This window comes from Plectrocnemia conspersa, unplaced genomic scaffold (genome assembly GCF_051122295.1).
Source record: "Plectrocnemia conspersa isolate PC_06_02 unplaced genomic scaffold, ASM5112229v1 ptg000014l, whole genome shotgun sequence".
In the NCBI taxonomy this organism is placed as follows: domain Eukaryota; kingdom Metazoa; phylum Arthropoda; class Insecta; order Trichoptera; family Polycentropodidae; genus Plectrocnemia; species Plectrocnemia conspersa.
The window spans coordinates 26,528,799-26,548,601 of record NW_028277178.1 but is presented as its reverse complement, the minus strand read 5'-3'; the positions used below and the strand labels follow the sequence as shown (position 1 = coordinate 26,548,601).

The 19,803-nt window shown below is 31.1% G+C and overlaps 1 protein-coding gene across 1 annotated transcript in view; it reads right to left on the bottom strand.

Moving 5' to 3' along the window:
* The window catches only part of LOC148226633 (uncharacterized), a 618,271-nt gene that overhangs the window by 92,371 nt on the left and 506,097 nt on the right, over positions 1 to 19,803 (bottom strand). Inside the window, exon 3 of the mRNA XM_088204621.1 lies at positions 14,372 to 14,896. Within this exon, the coding sequence (XP_088060747.1) occupies positions 14,372 to 14,896 (525 nt within the window). The remainder of the gene's footprint in view (positions 1 to 14,371; positions 14,897 to 19,803) is intronic.

The following is a 19,803-nucleotide window of genomic DNA, read 5'->3' as shown; positions in this document are numbered from 1 at the left end:
AAAATGAAAACGGTTTCAAATCAGTAACATATTTAAAAAATTAATTTTCATATTTAAATAAACGTATTACAAAAAGCAATTCATAATTAATACATTTCCAAATATAATTAAAAAAATATTTGTAACCAATATTCTTTCACCAAAAAAGGAAATTAAAGTTACGGATAATTTTATTATAAAAAACGGGATCTTAAGCTGCAGAAGGGGGCAAAATCGTGACATCACTATCAAATTCGGAATGTAAATCTGACACCTGCTTGAGAAGAAAAATCGCTAAAAAAGTTAAAATTGCGTAATAATATCTACGAAAGTTTTTGTGCAATTCACAAACTGAATTAATCATCCGCGACATAAAAACTTGATCAGGCAACAAGAGAATAAACTTCTCGTCGACCGACCTCGAGTGTCAGCTGATCCAGTCTCTACGAAATGAACCACAACTCTGCTAATATGAGAGTTGACATTGCTTGCCGAATTCAGAGTGGGACCTTCAAGCTCTACTACTTTTAACTCAAGGACGTAATAATACGTCAACGCCAACAAATGATCGAGGCTTTGGAATCGATGCTACATATGACCCAGCCAACTAAAGACACTGTCTCTCCCTAATGCCAATGCAGAACATAACGAAACTGTCGATCTATCTCTACAATACCTAGAATTTGACTGCAACTTTAACGTTTACCTGAAGGAAGCCATCGCGATAAAGAACTATCAGCTACAGATAATTTTGCGATTAATTCGTACGTCTGTTTTAGATGTAATATTGCAACAATATAAATAGTATACAGTTTTATCAAGCACAATTTTTGTTGGTATCACATTTTAAGTACTTAAGAATAACCTATTACACGTGAAATATTTTTCTATAAACAGATTAAGACAGTTGCATTAAAATATAATTAATGAAAGATTAGAATAGAAATTGGAAGTTTTCTTTGACTCGCCTCAATTATTAGTTCAATTGTAATTCTAAAGTGGGTGGATTTAAAAAACAGAATTTTTAGATCAATTTGTAAAATTAGAAAACCAGTTTTAATATGATTAATTTATATCTTATCATGTATTTATTCTGTAATGATTTTAGTTATATATTTGTACATAAACTTAAACATACAATTTTAATTGCATTCAATAAGTCGTTTAGAGATAAGCATTTATCATAAAGATAAACTGTATCTCAGGTATCTGCAAACAATTTCTAAGTACTTACAAACAATTTTTAATGACCTAATAAGGTTTGGAACGTTCTGATTTATATGCTGTATGAAGCAATTTAAATGTTGATGATGAAAATGCCAATGAAATATAAACAAAGCATTTTTAGTATAAAAGTTTTTTAAGAATTTAAAAATGAGTCTCGTTAACGAACATCAATCTTTCTAACAAATCAAATTAAACTAGCAAACAATAACTTTTATTTATACTTAAATAAATAATTATAAAATATGGTTTAAATATAATTCTGTAATTTTAGTTTTAATAAATTTTAAAGGTCTAACAAAGTCTCTGCCAAAATAAGGTATTGTTGTCGAATAAGTGTACGTGCTGAGGTCGGTTGGAAACTTAACGGAAGGCCTACGTTGAACATTAGCTTTGACAAATGTATTTGGTTTCCATCCAGCGTCAAGGGGCGGATTTTCGCGGGTAAGGGGCGCCCCGACTCCTGGGGGCGCACCGGGCCCGGCTTATGTTTCACGGACCGAGTTGGCAATCACAGCGGGGCCTCTTTTTCGCTTTAAAAATTCCACTGTACTATACTATAATATCACCCACTCTCTTGTCCGCCCTTGGTAGTGGTACCTTTTGATATATCTTACCACGGAATTATCTGCGGCCTTATTCCGAATTGGGCGAGCATTAAACGCGGATTTATCCACGGCGCAAATTCGATCCAGCGGAAGCGATAAAAAATATATACCTACATATATAATCTCTATTTTTCCTCTTTAACATTATACAATAAGTAGCTTATCTATATTTAATAGGTTTATTTAAAGTCATATTAATAAAATATGTTATGGCTTTAGACTGCTTAAAAGGATTAAGTTTAAATTATAGACAATAGTTATTTTATATATTTTTACAATATTAAATTCATTTTATTAAAATTATAAAATTACTAGGAAAACTGGGCTATTAGTTAGAATAAAAAATATTTTTAATATATTGAAGGTATATTTTTAATAATATTCTTCAGACAATAAAGAGTAATAGAACTAAAATTAGACGCAAAACTAAAATAAAACAATTTTACTGGTATCAAGATAACTACAAATTCAATTTTAACGAACTAAAATTTTGTAATTAAACTAAATTTCTTGGACAAATCATTATTGTCGTCCGAAAAAAGGAGGCATAGAGTATTATATATGGCAAATGTTATGTTTTTCCAAATAAATATTATACCCATAAAGGTATTAAAAATATTATTTTTTTAAATAAATAATTCTCTCTCTGAACTGAAACCGAGATTTTGATATTTTCCTTTTCGAAAGATCAAAAATCAAAGCCCGAACCAAAACCAATTAGCAGCGAAGGGTGTCTTAATACTTAATATAAGCACTTCATTGAAATGGGGTCGAAGGGAGTGCCCGGCAGATAACTCATCCGGTATCTATGCGACCGGAAAGTAGTCGGTCAGGTCATATTCAGGATTCGACCATTACCGAGATATTGCTCCCCAGGGATGCTGCGGTCAATGCTTCTGCACGGGGAGCTTTTCCAGTGGTAATCTTATACCATACACCGAATTGGTTTATTGTCGTTTTAATGCACGACCACGCACGGAAGCGAAATTAATAAATAATACTGACCCCACCTAAAACGATTGCAAGAGTGGGAGAACAACGCACCGAGAAGAGTAATCCTAAGATCATGGTTTAATTAATTTCTTGGTTTATATATCATTTGCATGCCTATTGTTCCGATTCCCGAATCCGGCGGGAGCGAAACGGGTAAAAGTTTTTTAATTAAACCCATCTCGCGTCATAGCCCGATTGACAGATTTGTCTTCCGTTTTCCGGATAATGGACAAACAACGGTCGGCTTAATTGCTATTTACCGCTAATAGCGTTTTGCCTCCCGTCCGTCGGATTCTTTCGCTAAATACTCTTGGAAATACGTAAAGAAAATTGTGGAGCTAGGTGAAATGCCAGAGCTGCTTTTGCTTTATTCGTGCAAGGGAACTTTCGACTTTACTTCTGTTAATTGTTTTAATTGGACGAGGTTGGGTATTAAAGGATTTGCGGCGAAAGGGAAAAAGAGAGCACCATCTATGTCGGAGTAACGAGACAGATCTTCGGGGGCTTGAATCCCCTCGATAATGGACAAATTTAATGTATACGTTTTGTATATAAAAGGGATTCAGTCTAGAGATTTCTTGATCAAAAATCACAGAGAAAAAAAACGTATCAAATCATGAAAAATTAAAAGACTATCGGATTTAAAAATAAGGTTCAAACTAATACAAATCCACGGTATTTTTCAATTATAATATTATCTCAAAGATAGGTATCAATGATTATTAAAAATCACAATTTTTATTGCTCATTACAAATTTGGTTTTGATGCTTTTCCTAATCGCGAATAAATATCACTGAGTAAAAACAAAACTATGCTAAAAAAACATGAAAATTGTCTAATGTTGATTAAGCAATATTTTTAATTAAATAAAGAATCGTCGCTAGATTAAATATATTTTAATATTATTGCAATAACCACAATTCTTAAAAATCTACAATTGATTATTACTTAATTTAATCCTCCTATAAAAAATAGATTAATTGGAAATCCATATGTTAATAATCTTAAAACTTGATTTTTTTTAATCAATATCTTTGATTTTTTCCTTTGTGACTAGAATTTTTTTCTTCGTTTTTTTGTTTACCGGAAAAATTTCATAGAAAAAAAAATTAAAAATAATACAAACGGAAATATACGAAATGCAAATCTGGTTAGAGCCGAAGCTATTTTAAAGTTTTTATTTGATTTTTTACTGCAAAATACAGACCAAAACCTCAAATAATCCGATAAAAATCAATAAGAAATACAAGCATAAGAAACAACAAAGAATATACAATTTTTTGGGTGCTTTGATGACTTGTACAGTCATCAAAGCACCAAAAAAATTGTAAGTTTTTAGTCATTATGATTTATATTTAACTTTTTCTCAAAATTTTTACGATTTCCCTTCTAAATTAACCGAAAAACGAGAAATTTAAAATCAATATTTTCAGAATGTCAAGAATCCCGGTAAATTTGAAAAGTTAATTCAGAAGGGGTAAATTGTAAAAATTATGAGAAAAAGTACAATAAAAATGTTTTCAAAAATATTAGATTTAATTCACAATGAATAAAAAAAGCTTAAGTAATTACATAAGTGGCACACAAAAATGAAGTTCTTCCAGAACCTCTAGATTGCAAATATTTTCAATTAGCAACTTTCTCAAGTTTACTCGTCAACGTGACTCGAGGGAATCATATCTCAGCATATTTAAGTGGGGAAAAATATTTTTTTCCGGTATTTGAGAAACCATTTTTGACCTTTTGGTTGATTGCAAAAAAAGCATTTTTGAAGATTCTACGTACTAAGTGATTATACAAGGCGTACAGTGCCCTCGAGCTTCCCAATTAATTCACGTATCGCAAGACAAATCCTAACATCTTTAAGACTTTATTGCATATGTATGCTATTATATATGCTAATGCAATATGCATTCCTCTTAAAATAGTACACCATAATCGATTATTCGATGAAGCACATTGCTAACTATTATATTATTAAATTTAGGTGTTTTTTTTGCTTTTGGATATATCATTAAATGAGATTTTCTTATGATATATGGTAATGTATTAGCGGACGACCATGCACATAGATTTTCAACAGCAAATTGAAGCTTTTCACAATCCTCAATGGAATCGATTATATTTTAAGGACTACTTGAAAATCATCTACTAGAAATAAGAATTTAGAATTACGAATAACTTTATTAATATAATTAAAAAACATTAATGGGTAGAAATAAGAGCCTTGAGGATTTTCTGATTTGACAATGTATTCAGACGATTTGTGTTACCTATATTTAGGGTTACTATATGGTATCCAAAAGGAAGAAGGCTTTTTCAATTAAAATATAATATCCTCAATCAACCATAAAATGTCCTTCTTTTTTAAAAAAATTGTGCATTATAAAAGTAACAAGAAGATTTTTTTAAAAATTCATATTCGGAAGTATATCTGTGGTTCACACTTTCATCTGCAGAGTAAGAAGAAAACCCAATACTGGAAATTGTGAACATCTTAAAATCAATATTTCGGATGCTGCACAACAGAATTAACGACAAAGTCGTGCCTTTGAAAGTGAATCAGATTGTTCTTGAAGTAAATGATTTGAAGGAAGAAGAGCAGAACATCTATAATAAATTTCAACGCATTTATTAAGCATCTCTTGAATCCCGACAACTGTGCGAGCTTAAGTGTTTTGAACAGATGCTACTTAAAGAATACAATAAGTATAAATATGAAGATTTGATTTCTTGTATTGAGCAAAAAATATATGTTATTATTGATGACGTGAAACTATATGACTAATTTTGCAGCCTGTTGTGATTTCTGAAATCTGAAGAGATTAAGATTTTCGAAGACACGCTGCACGAAAAATGGACGATATTTTTTTAATTTTGTCTCAATATTGCTTGCTTTTCAGAATTACTGATAATTTGTCAATTTTATTCTTGAATTTCTGCTCAAAACGCAAACTTTGAGATGGTTTTTTCACTAATAAACTCTCAATGGACCAAGGAACAGAATAGATTTAATGGCGAGTCAGTGAAGGTTATAATACTGAATCAATACAATTTTAAGAGTATGCCATGCTCGGATTTTTATAGTTACTTAGCAGGAAACGAATAACTTTTGTCGACAATAGGTAGCTAGGAAAAGTATGTTTAAATGCATTATTTGTATTAGCAGTATGTCATAAAAAATATTTTAATATTGAAGTTATTGTTTTTTATTACAATAAAGGTATATATTTTAGTTTTATTTTGCAACGTCCTCCTTTCTCACTTTTGCAAATGGCAACCTATATTGAACTTATTGACAACGATTTGAAAAGTATGATATTAAAAAATAATCAGGAAAACAAAAACTATCCATTTTTATATGAAATATATTAAATTTTGATGAAATTATATTTCAAGATAAAAATAAATCTGGATAATTAGAATACCGTCAAAGTATTCCATTTAAAATTAAGAAATGTTAAGGAAAAAAGTTAAATTTATTTTACAAAGCATGACAAACTTTATCAAAAGCCCTTGTAAAATCAATGTATATCAAATTGTCCATATCGAGCATTTTTTTTTCATAGAATTGAAAAAAATTAGAGCAAATTTGTTGCTACTGATCCCGATACAATAAATATCCTTCAATATAGTTTGAAGCATACTTTTTCGAATAGTAATAATTTTGTGTAAAACCCAAATATAATGAAAATATCACTTTCCAGAGATCAAAATTTGTAGTGTATACATAGCATTGATTTTGTTAATAGTATATGAATTTCTGTGCAAATTAACCTGTTTTCCGCCCACCTGTATTATCTCACCTTTCGAATTGGCCAACCCACAGCATGCAGATAAACCAATAGCAAGCGACGCGCACAGGTGTGGGCGTTCCGAAAGTAAAAGCCTCTAAATTATTATTTTAACCCTTAAATTAAATTCGAGACCAAACGTCTGGCCATAGATCACGAATCACCTACGATAACTTTTGGATGTGCTCCTTTGGTCCGGCGCAGACAGGGGCTGTTATTTCGCCACATTAAACGTTAATTTATTATGGTATGTTCATCGGCAAGTAGTGGCATGACCGGTTATAATAAACGCAATAATGTAACGGCAATCGGAAACCTTATTAAGAGGGATCATTACTTTCGGACACCGATACGGAATTGGGGGTGAGTCGAATTACGCGTCCGGCTTGTACAATATCGAATACATATAATTAAAATAATAAGAAAAAAAGAACAATATACAATGTACAGAAAAAATAAATCAATATTAAATTTTGAAATGTTGTCAAAAAAAGTGTCGTTTATAAAAAAATACGTGGAGTAATACAAAACTTATATGAATATTATTATATATTATTAAAGAAAAATTTCTTCAAATTGTTGATGATCGCTGATTCGGATTCAAAGATAATAATAAACCAAACGAGCCAACCACCCCGATAGGGTTCAATTATTAGGCATCTTCTTCCCCGCGCGATACCATCGACCACACTTTATTCTTTGACATAGGAATGAATAAGAAGTTTTTAATCTCGTTTCCGGATCTTTTCATCCCTTCGGTCTTCCAACCCCCACCCCCACCCCGTGTTTCCCTTTTTCGCTATTTTCAATTCTTTGTGAGCCGCTCTTTGTTTTTCATTCGGAGCAAGCAGCCAGCGTGCTGCTTTGACTGTTTCCAGATTACGTGTTGAATTTGAGAAGAGAAGAGAAGAACTCGGAGCGAAAGTAATCTGTGCCCCTTTCCCCTCGCTTCGGCGTGTAAATATTTTCCGAGATGAAATTGAATAATCAGTTCTATAGAGCGTTTCGCTCACGATAAATCTACCCTTCGCGATGAATATGCCTTTTGCCGCCGCCGCCGCTTTCGCTCTCTTTATTCTTATTCGAAAGTTAAACGAATTATGTAGTAGATACACCCACCGTCCGTCCGTCCGTCTCTTTGGACCTTTGCTCTGTGAATCAACGTAGACGACGAAAGTTTTCGGCGATTGATCTTCAGATTAGCCGCGCGCTGGATGAGAGTAATTAGGCAGATGATAAAGCTCGGCGGTGCAAAATTATTTTTCAATTGAGATGAGTAGTTATAAATTGCTTTGGAAACTTTCAAAGATTTGAATGCTCTCGACGTTTCAATTAGTTAAACAAATTGAACATATACTATGAATAAGTAATTTTAATTTCACTTGATAAAATTATTTTCTAATAAAATTTCTTAAAAAGAATTTTTAAAAATAAATTCAGAAATTAATTCCATAGATCACTCAGGGGACAGAATGTGGGAGAGTTATCTAGTAATAATAATAATACAATAAATTCACATGATTTAACTGCTACAAATTATTGTTGAATGTGGAAGATGTAGTGAATCAAAAAATCGAAGAGTTTTAAATAATTATTTATATTTTTGCGTTTTTAATACAGAATTTTAGAATCCAAAATTTGATATCATGCATTTTAAAACAAATTTGGGTTTTAGGTTAAAAAAAACTAAAAATCTTAAATATCAATTTATATTAAATATTGTGTTTGCAAACATTTTCTAATTCCTAATCCAATTTAGATTATGTAATAATATATCAATTTGATTTGAAATTTGATAAAAAATAATACTAACTGAATTATACCGGAGTAAATATTTTATAAAAATTATATCTTGCTGCTATTGACATCAAACAAAAATTACCCACTTACTTTCTTTGCAAAAGAAAATCAATATAATTAAAATTAAATTTGAATATTTTTTTACATAAATTATTTATCAATTGATCTACCGTTTTATTTAACAATTGGACCACACAATAAAGTTACGGCAAGTCAAAAAACATAAATAAATCATAAACGCTAGTGCATAAGTCAGCATATAATATATAAAAACGGGTTTAAAACGTCAAAAGACAAAAAAGGGTTTCTTAATTAGAATAAAACACCACCGTGAGAAAATTTTTTTTGCAGATTAAGTCAAAGTACCTGCAATAAATCAGAAAAATTAAAATTATTTATCGCAAATGCTTTGGAAAAAGATAAGGTGTGCATTCGGGATTGCCATTCATACGGCCGTTCGTAATCAGCTCTAACGGCTAACGACAGTCTGTTTACAAACTCGCTACCCAAAAGGAGAAAAAACAAAATATTCTAAGAAGAGTTACTTTTATTGACACTCACACTTCAGAGCTTTAAGTGAAGATTGACCCAACTACAGTCGATCTCAGAAGCCGCCGCTTCTCTCTTCGCATCTCTTGGCCCAGCTTAACGTCCAGAATCCAGAGACGCTGGAGCCAACGGACGTATTTACGGAAATAAAAATAAACATATACAAATTGCACAAAAATGAAATAACTACAAACATTTAATTTATCTTACTTTCCAATAAAAAACACCTCTGATACAATAAAATTTTATTTTAAATAAGTTTGGGTTAAATTATTTTTATATTATGATATATTGTATATACGCCGACTTATGTTACAAAGATCCGTAACAAATATCTGTTTTACAGTTTAATTATTTATTATTATTTGCAAGAAATCAAGAATCAGGATAATATTGTATAAGTACTATGTTTTTTAATAACATGTAAATTAAATATTATTTTAATTTGTTCACTTCCCTGGTCTTACTGAAAGGACTACGGTAGGCTTTCGCTCATTTGGAGGTTGCGGGGCCCGTTTATCACAGACCGGGGCCTTGTAGCTATTTATAAAACGCGATTCCCCGTTCGGGATTCAGTCCCTTTAATTAACTCGAATAAAGTTGGTTCTTTGTAAGCCCCGTGACTTATCTATCCGCGGCCTCGCAGATGTCGCGCTGTTAAACCGCACGGAAAGGAATCCTCAGGGCGAGACACAATTTCCTTTAAATTCTCTTCTCTAGCTAATTCACCGATATGCTTTTCTTCCTCGGTGTTTCCATCTCTCTTACAGCCACGCACTTTTCCTTTCGTTTCGTGCGAGAGAGCTCGGCAGTGATAGTCATAGCCCACGTGAAAATTATTATTTCTAATTAGATTTTTTTGCAACATTTTAATGTAGCTTCAAAGTATGATATAAATCATCATATAAATTTACTTAAATATATAATTTATTTTATACTAATTTTTGTACTTGATTTCATTAAAACTATTGTATATTGTTCATTATTAAAAACACAGGAGAAGCATTCACAACCAACTACATTTTATTGCACAGTTTTCAGTCAGGAATCTTAAGAGTAAATTTATGCTGTAGTAATACTTTTTGGTTCATTTAATTTTAAACATAAACTGACCGCTGCTCCTTTTACTCCTTTATCTTTTGAATCGATTAAAAGTAATGAATGTGGTTGTGGGGGTTCCACCTACATGCACAATTAATTTAAAGCCCATTTAACGTCCATTTCGAATAAATGAAATAAAATACTAATTTATCTCGAAAGTAAGGCCTATCATAATAATTGTAATTATTTCACGGACCACCTTTTAGCACATCAATCCCGAGGCATAAATCACTCTTAAGCAACACCAGAAAAACTACTCTTTGTTTGGAAAGGACGCGCAATAGGCAATGCGTTTAACTCTGCGTAAAAGGACTTGTTAATGTGTGGCTATCTAGACGTTTTACTTTAAAAGTGTTAACACATTATTCTGTAGATTTCCCAGGAGAGAAATTTTCTAACTTGTATAATCACGACTCCCGGGATTCGCATTTAAAAAACTGGATCAAGAAAAATTCAGTGATGTTTAAACATCGATTATTTATATATTGATGATATTATTTCGTTATAAATCTCAAGTACTTTCTCATTACAAATTTTATTGCGGTTTTATTGTCTGTTTACATCCTCTGCATAAATTACAGAAATTGTAAACATTTTTTAAATCCTAAATATATTTTTATGAGGTGTTATATTCACAAATAAATAATAATAAAAAGTAATAATAATTATGAAAAAAATTACAAATGTGTAAATTAAATGCAATCCGACAAAAAAGTTAGAGTAAGCAGTTAATATGAAAGACGGAGACTGGTTTAAATATTTTTTTTTATTGATAAACATGCATTGCTTTTATTTTTTTTAATAAAGTAATGCTTATTGTTTTTCATGTTTTTTTTATAAAATAAAAGCACCCACTAGTTGTCACTGATGAACTCATTCAAAAAATCATATTGGTAGGCGTTTTACGTTTGTTAAATTTTGTCAACAATTTCAAGAATTGTTGAATAAAGATTAGGGTATCGAAAACATTAAAAAATAACTGCAATTCTAAATCAATTCTAAAATAAAATGCTTTAGAATTTACTATCTGAATATTCATATTATGAAATAAAAATAAAATAATTTATTATACACGTCTGACACCCTGCTATTAAAATTGTCATTGTTTTAACCCCCTCGCATGATACACATACTACAGCTTCCAAGAAATTAGTACCGCGTGATTCATATAATATAACAACACACACCCTATCATCAGTGCGTGCGTCGCAAAAATTAGACGTCCGCGTTGTCGTGAAGAAGAAGGCTTTATTGAAATTTTATAGGTAATTTGCGCGGGTAGGTGGGCGGTGTTGTGATCTTGGGTGTATCGGGGGGCGGTTTCGTCGTTAAGGACGGCAGCCATATAAAGAGTGAGGGGGTGGCGTAATAAAGGCGCCAACCACCCCCGCAGCGGACCTCGAACACTTCGGATACTTGATTATAATTACGGCTCGGGCCGTGGAGAGCCAGTTAATAACTCGTTGCCGTATAATTTTACGTTGATTGTTTACGAGGTGATTACGGTCCGACCTATAACGTATAACGTCATCGGAGAAGCAGAGCAAAAACTACCAAGTCGCACTACCAACGTCTGATCGCCACGTGTGTCCATCAAAAATTGACGATGGACCTTAAAAATATATGTACGATCTCAAAGCAGACGCTTGGCGGGTGACTATAAGAGCAGATCTTAGCGGGATACTTTGAGAGATGATGTCATATAAACTAACATTATATTATCGAGTAATTTTGTAATCGGGATTTGACTGAACGCAAACTGCGGTTTGATAGTCAAGATCAGGATATAAAATTAGTATACCCTATTTGGTGTTAATATTGAAGATTGGATATAAACTGATAATATTAGTGTTATGTAGTGCATGTCCTAAATGAGTCACTAAATATTAAAGATAACGATCCTCAATTAAAATTAAAACTTTGGGTGTCGGGTACATCAATTGAACTACACTTAAATTCAAAATCGGAGGGATGAACTTGTGATATTTAATTATAGAAAAGGCTAACTTGTCGTATGATAAAACGTTTTAAAACTCTTAGAAAAATTGTATTTTTTTTGTAAAGATAAGACACCACCGTGACAAGCCTTTTAATAGCTTATGTCACAAGGTACCCGTTTATAAAGAATTAAAATACCAACGCCAATTTGTTTAAAAACAACAAATCAATCTTCTGAAATTGGTTGTCCCACTAAAAACGGGCGAACAACCAAGAGAGCCATGGATATAAATACAAGAACGCAGGAAACCAAGAAACACTTCCTATGAGACTTACTCAGAGATTTCTTTGTGTTTTGACATCGAAGCAAAAAAAGACGATAAGTTAGCATATAAGTACATATATGGTTTTATAATAAACCATTATAAAATGAAATAATCATTAATTGTTGTCGATATAACATCAAGTTTCTGTTAAAAAAAAATTAACGGAAGGAAGCGAATTTTTCTGCTTGCGTTTTTTTCAAGTAGTGGGCTTTATCACAGTTAGACTTTTTTCGTTAGATTATTTCCAATGTATCTGATCATCATAGCACAACTATTTAGTAACTTTTTATAAATCACAAAAAAAAATCTTTATTGTCGATAAATGTAAAAATGTCTATGAAACACAATTTGACTGTTGCAAAACTAAAAAATAATTAAAATAAACTAGCGAATCCCAAAAAAAATCTGAAAAAGGAAATTTAAATATGATTATCAATAAGTCACAAATAATTTTGATACAATATACCAGATGTGAAATATCCCACGTGTAAGTAAAAATTGTAAAAAAAAACTTATATTTTGCGGCTTAAGAAAAAAACGATAAGATTTCGTAATATTATTGATACAAGCATTCACTTTCATTTATATTTACAAACTACGAAGCCCTACAACAGGTCGGTCGACGAGGAATTAATATTCTCGTCGACCTTAAGAGTCAACAGTCTGGTTTTTACCAAATGAACCACAAATCAAATGCTGTAAGCCGCTAACCGACTTTAGAGTGAGACCTTCATTTAAATTTATAAATACTAAACTATGTTTTTATTAGAGCACCAGACTAATTAACCCACTAATGACGAGGTAAGAACGCGATACACGTTTCATTTTATGTGAATTGTATCCATTTTCTAAATTAAAAATAAACGGTTATGAGACTTGTTTGATTTGAAAAACGGAAGAGATGTATTACTGCATCATATAAGAATTTTAATTGCTCGACACGTGTCCCAATTGTGGTCACCCTACACAGTACGAATAAAACGTCATCCAATGCGGGTGTTTGTCGATTGCGACAGGGCAATGTGTCTCTGGCGGTCATCACGAAGCGTTGCGACACGCAATGCCATACAGGAGTTAATTGGTGTCAAGTGTCCTGCGGTATTTGGTCTACTAATCAACGGACCAAGAACACACTTTTACGGCATGCATCGTAAACGAAATGCAGCACTGTTTTAGATGCTTACAAATTAGCCCTAGATGGTCTGGTTGGTGGGTGCATCGAATTCTAGCCAATTGACCCTTTGATACCCAAAGAGCGTGAAGTCAATTCGATTCCCCTCTATCAGCAAATAAAAATGTTTCAAATTCATTTTGATAGTAAATTGTGTAAGAAAATTTCATTTTTTATGAAGAAAACAATGCCAATATAATTGCGTACATCTTCAAGTATTGATGAATAAACAATTTGTTATATATTATTTTAACATGGACTTTGTATTTGTTGAAAATGGAAAGAGTTTTATGATTTCAACACAATAAAAGAATATTGAATAATTCTTCTACAGTCTATTTGGTATTCGGAATTCACAAAAGTACCGCGTTTTAGCGATTAAGACACGATAAACTTTTAAAGTGTAACCACAGAAAAAATAGGCCTTGTAAATTTACCCTCGAATATCACACGTATTAATATGTACGCAAATTTTTTCATATCTAAATAATCAGTATACAAGACGAACAGTCTCCTTGAATGTATAACCACTAATTAAACCTCACGTACACATTGATTTTGATTTCATGGTAAGATTTATACCACAGTGTGGCGCCGACGTCTAGGTAATAATGTCGAGATTATATTACACGAAGATGGCGGATGCTCCACAGCAAATAACCAACTATATAAACTCCACAAACGACGACTAATTGATAACCCGCAGACAGTGGAGAGGCGTGTGGGTGGGTTAAAACAAAAATTGATGGTCATCGCCAATTAATTGATACCTATTCTTATAAAAAGGTCGCTATAATAGGTCACCGAATGAGGCATTTCAGAGTCAAGATCGAAAATGTAACCAGGGTTTTAATTCACATAAATATGATATATAAAAGTTGACTTACCTTTGTCGAGTTTTAAGGCACTCTTCTTGATGCTCGTATCTGTAGTGAGGCACATAAGCGAAGCGTCACAGTTGTTACCTCGAAGGCAGTTAGCGTTATTACTAATATCACTATCGTTACCGTTAACACTTTTGGCACTCGCAGCCGAAGCTGTTAAAGAGGCGTTAGTAGCACATGTGACAGGTCCTTTGCAATTATTGGCGTTTTTCTTACTGACTATTTGTATCCTGAGCAGAGGCGGCATAGTCAAGCCGTTCGAAGACCTCTTTGGTTTCTTTATCACATGTTTTGGGATTTGGTTCAGCCCATCAGTCTTATCTATTGGCTTATTTTCCGACCCTGCCAAGTTATCGTCTTTTCCCTGCAACGGTGTAGGCAATCTATCTTTATAACCGTTTATCGGTCCATTGCTCCGCTTGCATATGTTGTGATTATTGTCTTCTTGCTCCATTTGCTCGGAAATTTCATTGGCTGTGTAAGTGTCTAGAGTTTTATTTTCGACTGTCGGGGCAGAGGTTTGTGCATCTGAAAAAAACAAGATATGCATTAAAAAAAGTTAAAAGGATACTCCAAAATTTATCAGACTTTGTGTTAATAATTGAGCATTAACGATATTTTATGTTGAACTATTTTTACACGTCATGGCATACATTGTATAATGAAATTGACCTTAAAAGAAACATTCATGGCTTTCGTCAATTCCTTACACATAATTGACAATCTTGGTGAAATGCTAATTAAGCATGCTAGAAATAAAAGGCAAATCTCTAAGAAATAAATACATTTGTTGTCTTTAAACGTGTGGACTTTTTTTGTTGTAAAGAGCCGAATCGAAAATATAGGCTTGGCGAACCAGAAAGCAAAAATAAATGTGTTTCGTTGTAGTTTGAATGTGAATTTATTAAGAAATCCCATGATATTTGCTGCAAAGGTTGATTCCCAAAACAATTCAATATTCGATAATATATTAATGCGGGTTTTTTCATCGATAAAAATTACAATCGCGTCTTTGAATTAAAAATATAGCAATAAAACATTACCACCACTAAGCTTTATAATTTCTGAATGATAGAGCAAGTTAGGATATTTAACATCCACTTCTGATAAAAAAGTGACGGTTAAGTTTAATACTGACACAACTGATTCAATGCATGATTAATTAAGATATTTCCCACAATGTACCTAATGGTGAATAATAAAATAAATCAAGTTAAATCATTTGCTCTGCTATTAAATTGGCTATTGATGTAACTCACAATGTGCTCAACATTTTTCGCAACTGGTATCACAGAAATCATGATACATTAAAATAAGCTTGCAACAATAATATACGACTTTATTAATTCACTATCAATAAATGGCTTTATTTTATTAGTAAGCTAGTCTTAAACTGACTTTTTCCTAAAAATATTCATAAAAATCTGTCATAAACTTTTCAACTTTTCTGCGAGTAGTGAGTGTCGAGTGCTTAGTCTAATGATAAAGACGTATATTATATTTTTTGGATACAGTTATAATCTCATCACACAATAAACATAATACTTTATCATCTAATCCAAAAACAAAAAAAATCATACTCCACTTTGATTTAAAAGCATGACATTCAAAATCAACTAGTTTATTTTCTTGCTTTGACAATGACAAGATACATATCCAGAGGTAATAAAATAAAAATAAAATATCGCAAAAAGCGTTTCACAGGGCACAGAAGATACTGTTAAATTATATCTAAGTAAGTTAACAATAAAATGTGAAGCAATAAGAGCACCACATACGGTAACTTGCAACTTCTCAAATCGACGGCTGGCCATCTCATAAAATGTAAAATTTAAAACCAGCTCGCGCACAGTAGTTTGTCAGCCCCTGCTTTACACAATCATACGTGAATTTATTCCCTACACAATTAATCGTTATATTTGTATTGTTTCTTTTTCTGTGGTGCATTGGCTCAAAGCTGTTAAACTCTGCATTTGTTTTTAAATACATACATAAATATAGCACAGTTGTGATGGGTTAAAATTATTCAGCAGAAGAAATGACCACCAACATTGTAGTGTGAATAAAGAAATTTAAAAAATCAATTAGATAACTACTTCTTATTATTCGAGTAAATATTGTGCTGCAACTCATTCGTGCTATATAGTTGAAAAAATTAAATTATCTGTGTTTTGAAAGCCCTTTATCGTATTTATTCAATTATATACATAAAAAAAGTAAAATAAAAAAACTCAGCAGAATATTCAGTAAAAAATATCGTTTGTTTGTTTTAAGTGAGAGAGACAAATATCATAATAACATTTGAGTTTTATGATATAAAAATTTCAAGCTTTAAAACTAGAACATCAATTTGAAAGACTAAAAAATAAATTAAGGTATACGTAGCTAGCAAAAACAGACACTCGATTAATTCAATCTTTAATGGACTGCTATATAAAATAATAATATATTTAAATACATATATACATAACAAATTTATATTGTAATTATCCCTAGCTAGTAATCAGATAACTATCATTACATATAGTTTGCCTCGGTATTTTTTCATTCAATTTGCCCTAACTAACTTACACCAAGCCGATCGGCCGACATAAACTGCGATTGTCCCACCGAAGTGGTGTTTGCCAGTTTTATCTGAGTTTCATAGGCCGTGAGCGGTATCAAACCCACACCAGCCGCCCCTAATTAGTCATTAGTCGACGGACGAAATCTTAGGCCAGGACAACTAAACTAAGGTATCCACCACGGAGAGAAAGTACACACAGGATGCGAGTCCTTTATCTCGAGCCCGCCTTCGGAGCCACTTAGTTATCTGTAGCACGGTTCCTGTGGGGGACGAGACACGAGAAACTAAGACACAAGATAGGAAGTACTACCGGGCCTCGGCTGATATATATTTAGTTGATTCTCCCGAGATTGAAGCTCTCCTCCGGCAAATAACCAGCAGTAAACTTCGCTTCGGTGGATGGTGGGGTGGGCTTTCCGTTTAGAGAGAGAGCGCCCCGGGTAATAAGTGACCTAATGATATTTTATGGCTCCAGATATGTTATATCATTATTATAAAGGAGACGTAAGTAGGTGTCTTCTTACCAATTTACCCCGTCGCTGATGGCCCAGGAAACCGCGCACCGATCCCAAAGGATGCTCGTATAACTTATCGGGGACACTTCGGCGAGGAAGGTGAAATGTTCCGTATGAGGATTTTGCCCAATTTCACTGATACGCCATAAATACGTATACATAAATAGGTCTTATCAGTCTCAATGATATTTTTATAGTAATTTATGAAAGAATTACCAACATTTATTTAACGTTTTCGCGAATATCTCTCTAGTGGCAATCATACTGTTATACTATGTTAAGATTTTTGTCACAAATTTAATATAACTACATCTACAATATATATAAAATACCATGCTAAAAATACTATTTTAAAACATTTAAATACTGATTTTAATTAACAAAATTAAAAAACATTTTAAATTATATTGCATATAATTTATACTGTATAAAAGAATCGCCACAAAAAAATAGGCATTTATTTTTTACAAAATACTCATTAAAACTTTCCTAATATAATCAGTTAACTAATTACAACCAACTATTTTGAAGATATATTGTTGTAATATTTTTTGGGAGAACGTTATATTTATTGTCAATATAGAAATTTTACGGCTTTGACAAAATACCCAAAATCCATTTATTATTTCATATGTATGATTAATTATGATAAGAGTATGATGCGTAAAAAATATTTAGCTTAATAAAAACTAAATTTAAGTTACTATATTATACATTTTTAAAGTAACTAAGTACATATAATAAATACGTTATTATTATTTAAATTATTAAAACAATATATAATATAAGGAAAAAATATTTTTTTAGAATTAATAATTAATACCTAGCACCTGTTTTATATATTTAAATCTGAGTTTAAGGCTCTTTATTATATTAATTCAAGGTATAAAAAAATTACACAAAAAATAATTATTATTTATAACAAAACTAATTAATACTTATTAATAACAAATCACAATAATAGATTTCGATTAATTGTAATATTTTTTGCTAGCATATGTTATCGTTTTATGTAATAATCAATATATTTTTTTTATTTAATGATCATTTAATTACTGGCCGATTAATTATTTTTATCATCGCCTTAATATTTTTAATTTTTTATTTTTAATGTGTAATTCTGTGAACTATTCCTGTTTTATATTTATATTGTTTGATTAACAGCACTGTTTAGATATGCGTAATAATTTTTTAAATGTTGAATTCTTTAAAATTGAAAATACGTGGAGATAAAAAAAATATTTTTACATAACATCTAATTACATTGCAATAATTTTCCAAATTTATTAATAAATTAATCAACAACTGAGCAAACGAAAAAAGATTTCGTAAAGATAAAAAAATGTTTATATATAATATAATAGATAAAAATCAAGTTAAATCAAAATACAATTGAAGAAACCACCAAATATTATATATATTTAAATATCACAATAATTTAAAAAAAATTAAAATTAAATAAATAAAATATGTAAATATAAAAAAAATTAAAAGACATATAAAACATTTAATTTCTCTATTAGCTAATGTTAAAATATTATTATATATCCATCGTATCTATTGTTATTATAATTATGAATTAATTTAATCCTACATCTATTCTTAAATCTCAATTTAAGAAGACATTCAATATTAATAACTAAATCGTTATTAAATTAAAAAAATCTTCGTAGTAACCATGAGCTTTCTAAAGAAATTAATAAAGTAACATTATTATTTATATGGTCTTCACAATTTTTAATTTAAATAATAATTAATGATATTTTCTGTCAATACTTTTTACTTAAATGCGTATTCAAGATTTTATTTTACTATTCAAAAATATCCATAAATACAAGTTAAAAATGTAATATCCTAATCCTTATAATGAATAAATAATTTACATAAAATATAAATATGTTTTCGTTAAAAATATTGAATGAAGCAATTACCCTTATTGAACTATAAAGTTTGCCAAATGAAAAAAAAAGTAAAACGAGAGATGTTATGGTAAAATTATGGATTAAAAACGATTATAAAAAGTTTTAATTACAATAATCAATTTAAACTAGTACCAATTTTATATTATCCGCATTTATCTATATTCTATTTGCGTTAACACAGTCAGTTCGAGAGTTCTATTTCATCATCATTCACAATTGATAAAGAGATGGTATGTTTAGGTTAATGCCCCTACAATTAACTCTAAAACACGCTATAGGGATTTACGTTCGTTATATAAAAAATTTGGTAACGACTTTAATTTTTATAAATTTGTTCAAAATAGAAACAGGAGTAATGATAAGTATATCGAACATATATCTATATCGTGTGCTTTAGAGCTAATAGTAAGAGCGTAAACCCAAACCTGCTAT